This window comes from Mytilus trossulus, chromosome 11 (assembly GCF_036588685.1).
Source record: "Mytilus trossulus isolate FHL-02 chromosome 11, PNRI_Mtr1.1.1.hap1, whole genome shotgun sequence".
NCBI classification, from domain to species: Eukaryota; Metazoa; Mollusca; class Bivalvia; order Mytilida; family Mytilidae; genus Mytilus; species Mytilus trossulus.
In genome coordinates, this window is record NC_086383.1 from 49,885,832 (window position 1) to 49,901,402 (window position 15,571).

At 32.1% G+C, this 15,571-nt stretch overlaps 1 protein-coding gene across 3 annotated transcripts in view; it reads right to left on the minus strand.

Moving 5' to 3' along the window:
- LOC134691278 (neurogenic locus notch homolog protein 1-like) overlaps window positions 1–15,571 on the minus strand; it is a 61,253-nt gene continuing 45,682 nt past the window's right edge. For all 3 annotated transcript variants that reach the window (XM_063551713.1, XM_063551712.1, XM_063551711.1), the window contains 6 exons: window positions 11,984–12,097; window positions 9,771–9,875; window positions 9,194–9,301; window positions 5,273–5,377; window positions 3,563–4,161; window positions 1–86 (listed from right to left, as the gene is read on the minus strand). In XM_063551713.1, coding sequence (XP_063407783.1) covers window positions 3,563–4,161; window positions 5,273–5,377; window positions 9,194–9,301; window positions 9,771–9,875; window positions 11,984–12,097 — 1,031 coding nt within the window. In that variant the 3' untranslated portion in view covers window positions 1–86. The remainder of the gene's footprint in view (window positions 87–3,562; window positions 4,162–5,272; window positions 5,378–9,193; window positions 9,302–9,770; window positions 9,876–11,983; window positions 12,098–15,571) is intronic.

Genomic DNA, 15,571 nt, shown 5'->3' on the forward strand with positions numbered 1-15,571 from the left:
CAAATTTGAAACAATTTTATTTCATAATAAATATTATCATGCAAGAATCCTCAATGTTTTCTTCTTTTTTCAGCTAAAGGTGATCTCTGAAATGATATAATATCATTATAAATTAAACTTAAGGTGGTACCCAACACTTTCACTAAAATTAATTTGTCTCGTTTAATTTTCATAAAATTTTGACACAGTATTTACTTTGACCCTTTAACAAGTGTATTAAAATTTCTAAAATTTTGAACCAACTGTTTTGTCAGAAAAATTACACTGTTTATATAGCAGTTTGACAAACAACAATTTTGATCATTGAGAAGCTTAATATCCCTTTAACAACACAACGTAATTAAAACGTTTAGCTGATTTTACAGAGTTATCTCCCTGTAGTGTTAGGTACCACCTTAAAAAGATAGTACTACAGCAAAAAATAGCTAGAAATGAAAAATAAATTCATTTTCACTGACAAACAATACATTAACAACTGAATAATAAAAAAATCAATGTTGCATTTATTTCTTCCCCTTATTTTCAATGGAAACAAATGACCTATTTGAAAAAATTGAAATAAGTCAATTTATTTAAACAAGAGTGCATATGCTGAGATGCATCATAAGTCATAACACCCCTTTTTCTTTTCAGTTAGCTTATAAAAGGTCATTAACTAAAAAAAATAAGCAGATTCTGGATTTTTTTTCATTCCATTTGATACCCAAATAATACCAAAGCAAATATAGGTGAACAATATTGAGTTAGACTTTTCCCACCATTTATTTAGGAAAAATAATATCTTGAAAATTAGCTCCATAACCAATCAATATTTTTAACTTATTCTATTTCATAATGAAATGCTGTTTTGACTTATAGTAGCAATTTTATTATCAAGATTTCACCTAAATAATTCCTTAATTTTTACCCTTCTGATAATTTTCTGCTTTTAGCCTTATACATAGTGTCCATGTTTGTTCAACTTACAGTAATAAACAATATTTTAATTGTCATATAAACATTAGTTTGTACCAAAAAACAAAACAAATATAACATGGCAAAGAATTTTTTATTTTTTTATTTATATAAATCAGTTTAAAAAAAAAACCATCAAAGAAATAACAACTTTTTAATAAAAGAACACATTGAAAACAATTACCCTTGAAAAAGAGAAGACTTTTGACCTCAGCTATAATGACCGAATGTTTTATAAAAGAGTCAATATCTTTATTATGTTTTATTATAGAGGGATTTAACATTTTTTCTAATTTTATTTTGTTCTTGGGGGGAAAGACATAAAGTTTTGAGAAGATATTTTTTTTTCAAAAAGCACACTTTATACTTTATAATAGGAGGATCATTCTTTAAAGGCTCTTTTTATGTAAATCAGACCAGTGGTTTTCCTGTTAGAATTATTTCACACTAGTCATTTTGTGTCCCTTTACAGCTTTTTGTTAAGTATTAGCCAAGACTCCTGATTGAAGGGCAAACTTTGACCTATTATTGATTACTTTTTACACAAAGTGATGGGGAGTTGTCTCATTGGCACTTATACAACATGTTCTTATTTCTGTTTCAAATTTTGATTGAAAATAGTTTTGTGGTTTCAGAGAAGATTAAAAAAAGTGTGTGATAGCTGACAATTAGTACAACAGACACCACCAGATGAAAATATTTCACATCGTCTTTCAGGCCAGATGATCGGAAAAAGAAAAAAAAAAAATTTCTTATCTGTCTTGGTACATCACTTTCAAAATAAGTGCCAAGATGAGGGCTCTTAAGGAGGTAGACCTAGGTTTAGGGAAATAACTCTTAAAATCATCAGTATGTTTGTGTCAACCATTTTCATAAATATATTCTAAGCTTCTATGTTACATAGATTATTTTCAATCTGTTTCAGGTAAATGCTTTAAATATGTTGATGAAACTTGACTTTTACAAACACATCACTGATTTAAAGAGTTATCTCCCTTAATCTAGATCTACCTCCTTAAACTCATATTTAACACTGCAAGTTTCTGTATGTGCTTGGCAAAATTAACCTGCAATTCAGTGGTAGTAGAAATTTGCTGTTTATCATATTTTGTTTTTTGAATTATTTTGTCATAAATCAAGAGAGTAAAGAAAGTTGGGAAATAGGAGACTTTAAAGATGATTATCCAGGAGAGTAAGAACAAAATTAAAAATGACCTTGCTCAATACAATATAGACAATAATTCTGTACAAAGTGGAAATGAATATACAGCACGTCTACCAATAAGTTAAAATGAATATAAAGTCTATCCAGCAATAAGTGAAATGAATATAAAGCCTGTCCAGCAATAAGTGAAAAAGAATATCAATGCAGTCTAGCAATTAGAATAAATGAATAAACATGTAAGTCAGTTATTAAAGCAATAAATGAAAAAGAATTAAATGCCAGACAAGTAATAAGTGAAAATGAATATAAAGCCTGTCCAACAATAAGTGAAAAAGAATATCAATGTAGTCTAGCAATTAGTATAAATGAATATACATGTAAGTCAGTTATTAAAGCAATAAATGAAAAAGAATTAAATGCCAGACAAGTAATAAGTGAAAATGAATATAAAGTCATTTAAACAATCAGTGAACAAGAATGTGTCCACAGTACATGGATGCCCCACTCACACTATCATTTTCTATGTTTACTGGACCGTGAAATTGGAATAAATTCTCTAATTTGGCATTAAAATTAGAATGATCTTATCAGAGGGAACATGTATACTAAGTTTAAAGTTGATTGGACTTCAACTTCATCAAAGACTACCTTGACCAAAAACTTTAACCTGAAGTGTAACAGACGGTACGACGAACGACGCACAGACCAGAAAACATATTGCCCCTCTACTATCGTAGGTGGGGCATAAAAAAGAATACAATATACAAAAGAAGATGTGGTATGATTGCCAATGAGACAACTATCCACAAAAGACCAAAATGACACGAACATTAAAAATTATAGGTCACCGTACATCCTTCAACAATGAGCACAGCCACAACCGCATATAGTCAGCTATAAAAGGCCCTGTTAGACAATGTAAAACAATTCAAGAGAGAAAACTAACTAAATCCAGTCTAGCAATAAGTATAAATGAATAAACATGTAGTTAGTTAAGCAATAAATGAAAAAGAATATAAAGCTAGTCAGCAATTAGTGAAAATTATTTAAAAGCCAGACTAGCAATAAGGGAAAATGAAGAAAAAACAATCTAGTAATTGGTGAAAAATCATTTAAAGCCTTCGTAGCAAAAAGTGAAAATATATATTCTAGCTTAAATACATCCTCTTGTCCCATAACAGAGGGGCCTGATTGGGGAAGGTGGGGGATCTCATTATGATTCACAAGTTGATTTTTGTGTCAATCACGATTCACAGAAAATAAATTTCCATGATCACAGATCACAAAAATAAAAACAAAGAAAAATCTGTAGGAAATGGATCACGATAGTGAAAATGGGCCGATCACAAAGAACAAAAATAACACATCAGGCCCCTCATAACAGTACATCCCATTCCCCCACAAAAAATAGAAGTATCATTCTCTTATAAATGTTTAACAAACCTAGTCCTCTTTACAGTTGACGACCTTATCTATTATTCTCTTTAGATCTAACCCTAGTTTATCAAAGTCTGTTTCGATATAGTACTCTGGTAAAGAGGCCATTTGTTTCAAAGTATCGCGATCAATTTCCCCGCCGATTCCAACACTTATAAATACAGCATTCAGATCATCTTTTATCCTCCTTGCTGAATCTATATCTTTCTGCTTCCGCGTTGCTGGACTTCCTCCTACCTTTGATTGACCATCAGTTAACAGAATGATAACATCTCTAACATTTGGTCTGTTGGTTTGATGTGCTAGAACATTTTCCCGTGTGAAATCCACTGCTCCATGGATTTTTGTAGAACCTTGAATCGCTTGATCTATGGTCGTTATGTTAGCAATCAGATCTTGGCGGTTATCAAAGACATCAAAACGAAAATGTAGCATCTGTTCTACATCAAAGGTTACCATAGCTACTCTGATATCATCTTTACCAATGGTGAGAATGTTGATTGTATCAACAATAGCTTGTTTTGTTTGTTGAAACTGTGTAGCAGAAATGCTTTTAGTTTTATCCAATATGAACGCAACATCTACTGCCTTTGATGCATTACAAACTAAAATGAAACAAATGGTAAAATCAGGGGTAGATCAATTTAAAACAAATCCTATTGAGAGTAGCCCAGTGTATACAAATAGGTACAGTTTCTCCAACTTATAGTGTAGGAATCTTTGTAATCTGATTGGTTGAGTGAGTGAGATGTTTTGTCCTTCATTGACCAATCGAAATGAGAAGTCTAATCCATCATGTCAAAATTGTGTTTGGCTGGTAATTTTTCCCAAAAACCAGCACCATCAGAAAATCTATTTATATTAATGAAATTTGTAATGACAAAAAATAGATAAATTTTACAGTCATAAACAACAATGTTAAAAAATAAAAAAAGCACAAAGAACAAAGAACAAAGAACAACTGTTACACTTTAATTTAAGCAAGAATAATCCTCATTGGAGGATCCAGGGGAGGGTTCTGGGGGTTTGAACCCTCCCTTAGAACCTATAGCTGGAACCCCACTTTAACCTGGGTTGGGACCCCCCCCCCCCCCTCTTTTTAAAAATGGCCTGATCTGCCCCTGATCTTTTTTAAAAACAAGGAGTGTCTCAGCCTCTCCAGAAAAGTAAATAAATTCTTTTTCAACTAGGGTACCTGTTCTGTTAAAAATGTAAGTACAAACTTGGTATTATTTCAGTCATTTGAGGAAAGAGGACTACATTTTGACCACATGATTTTCAGACAAGTCTCACATGAAATTTCATGTGGAATTATCTTCAAAACAACTTTTAAACATGCATGAAACTCACATAATATTTGTACATAAAATCCATTTGAAATTTTTCACAACAAAAATGTTGTCATTTTTCATGATTTCAATTCAATTTTATAATTCAGATGTTGTTTGAATAACTCTTTTTGAAAATTCACATGAAATTCAAGAGAATTTTCCATATGTACATATACTAAGCATTTCGGTTAACCTGGTTATAATATTATTTCTGGTAATATAGTGAAATATCCAGGGGTGGGTTGGGGAGTCCCTGTTTTTTTTTTGTTTTTTTTTGGTAAATCAATGCTTTGAATGGGGACATATGATTGGTACCCGTTTATCTTGGGTTCATACCCCTATTGTTTAAATTGCAGGAGCCATCCCTGACATGTTTTTTGCATACCTTCACAGTTTGCACCAGCCCATGGTATTTCACACTGACATTCTCCTGTTGTCCTATTACAATTTCCTCTTTCACTACAGAATGTCGCATTGTCACAAACATGTTCTGAAAAAAAATAAAGAATTTGTAAATCCTACTAAATGGAAAAGTTGAGATACTGTAAATTCAGAAATTATTGGGTGCATTTATTATTTCTCAAATAATGAATTAATTGCGAGTTTTATTATTGTGATTACAAACAAATCTGCATTAAGATCCAAAAATCAGTTATTATAATACAAGTTTTTATTATTGCTATATTCACCCTGTGAGTGTCCCATTATTTGTGTTTACAAAAACCTCACAATAATTTCTGATAGACATATTAATACTTGTATGGGGCCATAGTTTTTTTTGGAAAAAAAAGTTTGTTTCCAGGTTTTGGAGAAAAAAAAACCCCATAGGCCCCCCCCCCCCCCCCAAAAAAAATCAAATGGTTGCTGCCTAAACTGCAAAATTTCATGATAAAAACCAACTCAGGACAGCAACCCAACAATGGGTTCTCTGATTTGACATAAAATTTAATGGGCAGACCTCAACCTGAAATAAGCCTGATTTGTTATAGTTTCAAAGATATAGGCTAAAAACTGTATTTTACCACTATTTTCTATTTTTAGCTTTGCCAGCCATGTTGGTTAGAAAATGAGGTCATTGGACACATATTTTAAACTAAATACCCCAAAAAAGATTGTGGCCATTTTGGTAAAATTTGTCTCAGTAGTTTCAGAGGAGAATATTTTTGTAAAGGAAACAACAACAGACGACAAAAGACGAGGGACACCAAGCAATGAGAAAATCTCACTTGGCCTGGTGAGCTAAAACTGTAGTCACAATTACAAAGTAATTACAGTAAGGTATAGTCAACAGAATATGATGACAGATGCCATTGCATGGGGAAAATAGATGAAAAGACAGACAAGACTGACTGACAGTTAACTACAATGGCTACAAATTGATGACACAATTTCAAGAAGTTATTATGAACATAAAGATATACATGCTGGATCTTCCATGGACACATGTTATAAAATAGTATCCTAACCATTACAAGTAACCTTACCTCCCCCTCCTTTGCCCCTTAAGGATTTCCATCAAGATTTAACAAAGGCACAGATGTTTAGGACTATTAATCCTAAAACTACAAGTAGATACTCTCTATCCCCTCCCTATAAGGTATTTCCTAAAGATTTAACAAAGGTACTGATGTTTAAAACTAGTAGCCCTAACACTGCATGTAGATGTTTTCAACTCCCTCCCCATAATGTATTTCAACTGAATGAAGATGTTTTCTACTCCCTCCCCATAAGGTATTTCAACTGCATGTAGATGTTTTCTACTCCCTCCCCATAATGTATTTCAACTGAATGAAGATGTTTTCTACTCCCTCCCCATAAGGTATTTCAACTGAATGTAGATGGTTTCTACTCCCTCCCTATAAGGTATTTCAACTGAATGTATATGTTTTCTACTCCCTCCCCATAAGGTATTTCAACTGAATGTAGATGTTTTCTACTCCCTCCCCATAAGGTATTTCAACTGCATGTAGATGTTTTCTACTCCCTCCCCATAATGTATTTCAACTGAATGCAGATGTTTTCTACTCCCTCCCCATAAGGTATTTCAACTGAATGTAGATGGTTTCTTCTCCCTCTCCATAAGTTATTTTAACTGAATGTAGATGTTTTCTACTCCCTCTCCATAAAGTATTTCAACTGAATGTAGATGTTTTCTACTCCCTCCCTATAAGGTATTTCAACTGAATGTAGATGTTTTCTACTCCATCCCCATAATGTATTTCAACTGAATGAAGATGTTTTCTACTCCCTCCCCATAAGGTATTTAACTGAATGTAGATGTTTTCTACTCCCTCCCCATAATGTATTTCAACTGAATGAAGATGTTTTCTACTCCCTCCCCATAAGGTATTTCAACTGAATGTAGATGGTTTCTTCTCCCTCTCCATAAGTTATTTTAACTGAATGTAGATGTTTTCTACTCCCTCTCCATAAAGTATTTCAACTGAATGTAGATGTTTTCTATTCCCTCCCCATAAGGTATTTCAACTGGTGTAGATGTTTTTTACTCCCTCTCCATAAGTTATTTTAACTGAATGTAGATGTTTTCTACTCCCTCTCCATAAAGTATTTCAACTGAATGTAGATGTTTTCTACTCCCTCCCTATAAGGTATTTCAACTGCATCTAGATGTTTTCTACTCCCTCCCCATAAGGTATTTCAACTGAATGTAGATGTTTTCTACTCCATCCCCATAATGTATTTCAACTGAATGAAGATGTTTTCTACTCCCTCCCCATAAGGTATTTCAACTGAATGTAGATGTTTTCTACTCCCTCCCCATAAGGTATTTCAACTGAATGTAGATGGTTTCTACTCCCTCCCTATAAGGTATTTCAACTGAATGTAGATGGTTTCTACTCCCTCCCTATAAGGTATTTCAACTGAATGTAGATAATTTTTACTCCCTCCCCATAAGGTATTTCTACTGAATACCTTAAGGGGAGGGAGTAGAAAACATCTTCATTCAGTTGAAATACATTGATCTGTATTAATTACCCCCCCCCCCCCCCCCCTTAAGGTATTTCAACTGAATGTAGATGTTTTCTACTCCCTCCCCATAATGTATTTCAACTGAATGAAGATGTTTTCTACTCCCTCCCCATAATGTATTTCAACTGAATGAAGATGTTTTCTACTCCCTCCCCATAAGGTATTTAAACTGGTTTATATTCCCTCCACATAAGGTATTTCAACTGGTGTAGATGTTTTCTACTCCCTCCCCATAAGGTATTTTAACTGAATGTAGATGGTTTCTACTCCCTCCCTATAAAGTATTTCAACTGCATGTAGATGTTTTCTACTCCCTCCCCATAAGGTATTTCAACTGCATGTAGATGTTTTCTACTCCCTCCCCATCAGGTATTTCAACTGCATGTAGATGTTTTCTACTCCCTCCCCATCAGGTATTTCAACTGCATGTAGATGTTTTCTACTCCCTCTTCATAAGGTATTTCAACTGCATGTAGATGGATTCTACTCCTTCCCTATAAGGTATTTCAACTGAATGTAGATGTTTTCTACTCCCTCCCCATAAGGTATTTCAACTGAATGTAGATAATTTTTACTCCCTCCCCATAAGGTATTTCAACTGAATGTAGATGTTTTCTACTCCCTCCCCATAAGGTATTTCAACTGAATGTAAATGTTTTCTACTCCCTCCCCATAAGGTATTTCAACTGAATGTAGATGTTTTCTACTCCCTCCCCATCAGGTATTTCAACTGCATGTAGATGTTTTCTACTTCCTCCCCATAAGGTATTTCAACTGATTGTAGATGTTTTCTACTCCCTCCCCATAAGGTATTTCAACTTAATGTAGATGTTAACTGCAAACATATCTAGTCTGTTCATAATATTTTGGAAAAAAAGACAGAGAAAAAAACAAAAGTAAATAAGGAAGTGTTAAGGTTTTTTTTTTTTAAAAACAAAACAATTAAAACAATTAAAATCTTTAACAAATGGGCACTGAGGAATAGAATAAAATGTGTCTTTTTTTTTATCATATTAATTATATATATTAACAGACTAAAAGACCAATTGTGCTTCAGTACAATTTATTGGATTATTATAATCCCTCTCATCACATTGTAACCATCAGAAGTATCATTCCCCCTTCTCCCCTTTCTTTGATCAAATCTTCTTGACAAAATATGTTTTACCTGAACAATTATCTGTCAACCATCCTTGGTAACAGTTAGAAACAGCTACAAAATTTACCTCCGAACAGTTACCATTGCCATTACAATTATCATTACCCCCCTTTTCCCCCTTCTTTGATCTAATCTTCCTGACAAAATATATTTTACCTGAACAATTATTTGTCAGCCATCCTTGGAAACAATTACAAACAGCTGCACCATTTACCACTTCACATGCACCATTGCCATTACAAGTATCATTACCACATGGACTTACTAAAAAGTACAAACAAATTACAGTAACAGCTTAAATTTACAAACACTGCTGGAAAATGTACTTTTTTTGTAATTGGTACATTTAAATACAATATACATGATATTTATCCAGAAATATTTGTGATGTTTTTGTTCGTATGAAAATTGAGACAAGATGGCCTGGGGTTTTGCAAAACTGAAAAGTTGCATTGTTTTTTTTAGCAATTTATTCGTAATATGCAACACTTTCTAAAATTACAATAACCATCTAAATTTGACAAGCATTTTGTTCAAATAAAAAAAATCATTTATAAATGTACAACAAAATTCTCTAACTTGTACAGAAACTTTGTCCTTGTAAAATAGTAATTATACAGTAATTTGATCTGATCCTTGCAAAAAGTAATTAATTTTGTACAGTTATTTGATCTTTGCAAATAGTAATTATAACATATACCCCTCATTTATTTTCATTGGTAATTTGTCATACCTTCATTACTGCAATCTTTGCCAAACCACTTTTTGTCACATACACAATCACCAGATGTTGTACAATTACCATGGTTACTACATGTGACGAAATCACAAACATGTTCTGTAAGACAAGTGAAGAAATGATTCAGGGTTATATATATTTTTTTAAGGATTAGATCGTTGGTTTAATTTCCCCTTTGAATTGTTTTACACTAGTACTTTTTTTGGGGCCCTTTATAGCTTGCTGTTTGGTGTGAGCCAAGGCTCTGTGTTGAAGACCGTACTTTTGACCTATAATGGTTTACTTTTATAAATTGTGACTTTGATGAAGAATTGTCTAGTTGGCACTCATACCACATCTTCCTATAATGTATACATAAAGGTGAACATGTTCTTAAAATGACCTTAAGCAGAAAATCAATGAAAACCACCTTTTCGTTTTTAGATTATGGGTAACACTTAAAAACTCTTATTCATAATGTAATTATTTAGATATCGCAACCATCCAATATCAACAAAATGAATTACATTTATCAAATATGTTTTGTGAAAATTAAAATCAAGTATAAATTATCAACTTTATACCCTACAATTTTTCAACATCAACCTGATCAATGATTTTTACATATACCCAAGGATTTTCCTCATCAAGAATTTTGCATACTCAAAGATTTTTCCACTTGAATCTAAAGATTACTGAACAAATGAATGAAACAAGAACTATGGAATTCACAATTAGGGGAAATGTGAGAATATATCAGCTGCAAGGAAAATTGATAGTCACAAACACCATGTGGTCCGAGAACACAATTAATTCGTAGTGCATTTCTTTTAGAACATAAATAAAAAATATAAAAAATCCCACCAGCGCTTTCTCAATGAAACTTTTACAGTGTGTTGTACTACTTTTGGGACAAATTATATCAAAATTATAGAAAACTTCATCGCCTCTAACTCAAAATATGGACAATTTTGTGTTTAGGGTGTCTTGAAATCGTTTGACAGCTTCCGAAGTGCTAATTTTTAACCTTTTGCAGCTGGACTAAATCACTACTTTCCTGTAAAATTCTGGACCCAAATTTTTTAACAGTGTAATTTCCCCCTCCCCCACCTTTCAATTTGAGGCATTAAACTCGGAGAAATAAAATTGGAAGGGGTATAAAAATTATTAGCAAGTAACCCACCGTTAACACTAGGGACTATATTCGTGAACAACGAAAATCAAGGGACGACAATTGTGGTCTGGGACCATGTCTCTAATAAATGAACAAAAATTGTGTTATCATAGATAGCTGTACATGTGATAGATATGCCTATCTAGTGCATATTGAAATAATCACAAGAATAGAATGTATAATACTAAGAGGGCATCTTACGTTGTCCTAAAAGAGTATGAATATGGTAGTTATAAATATGACTGTTAAAAATTCCTATTACTCAATCTGGAAAAACAATCACAAAATTTCTTATTTAGAAGAAAGACTGAATTTAAAGTCATATGAAACGAGTGACTGATAAAAAATAATGTTTATCCAATTCTTGAACCAATGCATGTATACATCATAAACTTAGTCTTCTGTGCACGATTTTATAATTTTTTACACAAAGCTACCATATAATCATCATTTTTTTCCTCTCTGTTATGATTTAAAAAATATGGCAGCTCATTACATGCATGCCGTGCTTTAACTGAAGTTAACAAATTGTCACCTTATAGTAAACAATCAACAAAACCACATGGATATTGAGCACGTGTTAAACATATACCCATAGATAATAGTTTATGTTAATGACAGATCCACGCGTATTGCGATCACCAAATTTTTACGAGAAGGGTCACACTAAGGTCACTTGCATATACAGAAATATGTCAGCAAATTGCTTCCTGGAAGCAAGCAATTAAAATAAAGTAAACTTCATATAAATGTGGACAAATTAAAGAATATTCTTCAGAAAAAAGTATATGTACATAAGTTTTATAATGAAACTATCTATTTATTTATAAAAAACATATGCATCATTTTTTTTTAATTTAAACTTTCAAATGACTTTAACCATCCCAACAACAGTGTGTAGAGGTTGTAATTAAGTTTCAAGGGAATTGGTTTAGCCAAATTTGAGTCAATCTATGAAAAATTGATGGATAGAGGGACTATGGTTAACAATCATATGTCTCAATTAAGAAAGGTGTATAAAAATGTCATATGACAAATTTTTCAGAATACTTACTAGTACAAAGAGTTCCTAAATAACCAGGGTTGCAGTAACATTTAGGAAGACCATTATCATCAACACAGCATTTACCATTTTCACCACAATTAGTATGATTTGTACAAGGAGATTCTGAAAGTAAAAACTATTTTAAAATTTGCCTTGAAAATCATAGTTACTTCCCCTTTCCAAGTTAGAGTTATCCTCCCTGTCATAGGAATATCTCCCATATTTAAGTTTTGTATTTATCTGTTCAAACTTAAACTATAACCAGATGCTTCGCAGGGCGTAGCTTTATACAACCGCAGAGGTTGAACCCTGAATGGTTGGGGCAAGTATGGACACAATATTCAAGCTGGATTCAGCTCTAAATTTGGATTGTGATTAAATAGTTGACACAGCATAGGTTTCTGACACAGAATGAATGTGTTCTAATGAACTTAAAATTTTTGTTTTCTCTTAGAGCAATTCACTATGCTGTTCAATATTAGTCCTCTCAAAAAAATGTTTGAAGAAATTTTCTTTTTATTTATGAAATTTCAAACGAGAAAAATTGAACCCAATTTTTTCATCACATCCCCCTTTCCCTTATTCCAAAACTAATCTCAATTAAAATATTCTAATGGAGTTTGCAACAATAACTACTCATTTAAATACATCATAAAATATTAAGATGTAAAAAAACTGCTTGTTATCACTGAATGGTAAAGATTATTTAAATTTATCAGTTGGTAGAAAAAAGTGAATATACATTGTATATTGTATATAACAAAGATTTAAGTTGATTCTGGACAAAGAAAGATAACTCCAATTAAAAAAAATTCTTGCAATAAGATATTTCTTGCTTACTATTATGGACAAAGAAAGATAACTCTCATTAAAAAAAAATTGCTATTTCACAATATTGTGAAATAAGATATTTCTTTCCATTGCACAATACTGTGCAATTGAAAAGACTTGTTATTGCACAATACTTAATATAATAATTTTAGATCCTGATTTGGACCAACTTGAAAACTGGGCCCATAATCAAAAATCTAAGTACATGTTTAGATTCAGCATATCAAAGAGGCCCAAGAATTTATTTTTTGTTAAAATCAAAATTAGTTTAATTTTGGACCCTTTGGACCTTAATGTAGGCCAATTTGAAAACGGGACCAAAAATGAAGAATCTACATACACAGTAAGTTTTGGCATATCAAAGAACCCCATTTATTCAATTTTTGATGAAATCAAAAAAGTTTAATTTTGGACCCAGATTTGGACCAACTTGAAAACTGGGCCAATAATCAAGAATCTAAGTACATTTTTAGATTCAACATATCAAAGAACCCAACCGATTCATTTTTTGTCAAAATCAAACTAAGTTTAATTTTGGACCCTTTGGACCTTAAGGTGGACCAATTTGAAAACATGACCAAAAGTTAAGAATCTACATACACAGTTAGATTCGGCATATCAAAGAACCCCAAATATTCAATTTTTATGAAATCAAACAAAGTTTAATTTTGGACCCTTTGGGCCCCTTTTTCCTAAACTGTTGGGACCAAAACTCCCAAAATCAATACCAACCTTCTTTTTATGGTCATTAACCTTGTATTTAAATTTCATAGATTTCTATTTACTTATACTAACGTTATGGTGCGAAAAGCAAGAAAAATGCTTATTTGGGTCCCTTTTTGGCCCCTAATTCCTTAACTGTTGGGACCTAAACTCCCAAAATCAATATCAATCTTCCTTTTGTGGTCATAAACATTGTGTTTAAATTTCATTGATTTCTATTTACTTAAACTAAAGTTATTGTGCGAAAACCAAGAATAATGCTTATTTGGGCCCTTTTTTGGCCCCTAATTCCTAAATTGTTGAAACCAAAACTCCCAAAATCAATCCCAACCTTTCTTTTGTGGTCATCAACCTTGTGTCAAAATTTCATAGACTTCTATTAACTTAAACTAAAGTTATAGTGCGAAAACCAAGAAAATGCTAATTTGGGCCCTTTTTGGCCCCTAATTCCTAAAATGTTAGGACCAAAACTCCCAAAATCAATACCAACCTTCCTTTTATGGTCATAAACTTTGTGTTAAAATTTCATAGATTTCTATTCATTTTTACTTAAGTTAGAGTGCGAAAACTAAAAGTATTCGGACGACGACGACGACGACAACGACGACACAGACGACGACGCCAACGTGATAGCAATATACGACGAAATTTTTTTCAAAATTTGCGGTCGTATAAAAAACTGTTTTTTTTTAACTTTTTATTAATATCTTTGAGAAATTTCTTTGACCATTAGTATTCATGTCGATTGAAGAATGAATTCAGTTCTGAAGTTAGATCTTTGATAGTTTCAATGTACAAGTTATGGTGGTACCTAACACTACAGGGAGATAACTCTGTAAAGTCAGCTAAACGTTTTAATTACATTGTGGTGTAAAAGGAATATTAAGCTTCTCAATGATCAAAATTGGTGGTTGTCTAATTGCTATATAACCAGTGTAATTTTTCTGACAAAACGGTTGGTTCAAAATTTTTTAATTTTTTATATTTTTGTAAAATGTCAAAGTAAATACTTTGACAAAATTTTATGAAAATTAAACAAGCCAAATTAATTTTAGTGAAAGTGTTGGGTACCACCTTAAATGTTTTGAACATTTCAATTTTTCATGCTAAATTAAAGTTTTGTATATATATAATTATAGGGATGTCAACTCTGTGAATATTTACTAATCAATTACTCATTGGATTTACCAAGCCATACTCAAGTACTTGCTCGGTCAATCATTTACAAAAAAGAAACAAAAAAAGATACCAAATAAACTCATCATATTATACTAGGTTTGAAAGTTTATATTTACGCCAGACGCATGTTTCATCTACAAAAGACCCATCAGTGACACTCAAATAAAAAATGTTAAAAAGGCCACAAAAGTATGAATATGTAGAGCATTGAGGACCAAACATTCATAAAAGTTTTGCCAAATACAGATAAGATGATCTATTCCTGAGGTAAAAAAGCCTAAGTATTAAAAATTCAAATTTTTGTTAATGTTCAGTCAATTTATAATAATGAACATATCAATGATACAATTGTATGTATTAAGGGTCGTTGTCTTATAAATGTTTAACCCTCAACATTATTACCTAGGACTAGATGATAGTCCAAGGAATTTTAAAGTATAACTAATAGCTCAACTATTACATGTACTAATAAAGTAAACTGGAAATTATCTTATCAATTATTTAATTAATATCTATTGAAAAATTATTACTCAAAATAGCATTTTTGGAAATGTAAAAAAACACTCATAATAATCATCAAATCGGTGATGATTAGAACTTACTGATGCCTTTAATTATTTTCTGAGGGTGGCCACCTGGCGTAGCAAATGTGTTCTTGTGTAGAAGTATTATCTTGTCAACTTTTTGTAGGACAAGACGATCTCTCAACTTTGTTAGCAAAATGGTTAAGTAACTAACAGTCCAGCTCTAATTTGAATATATGATCTGATGTTGTAGAGGTGGGGAATTGCCTAAGATTATAGTGCCAAAGTGTAAGATGTGGAAGAGTGCTCTTGTTCATAGCATCTTCTGTTTTCTTTAGAA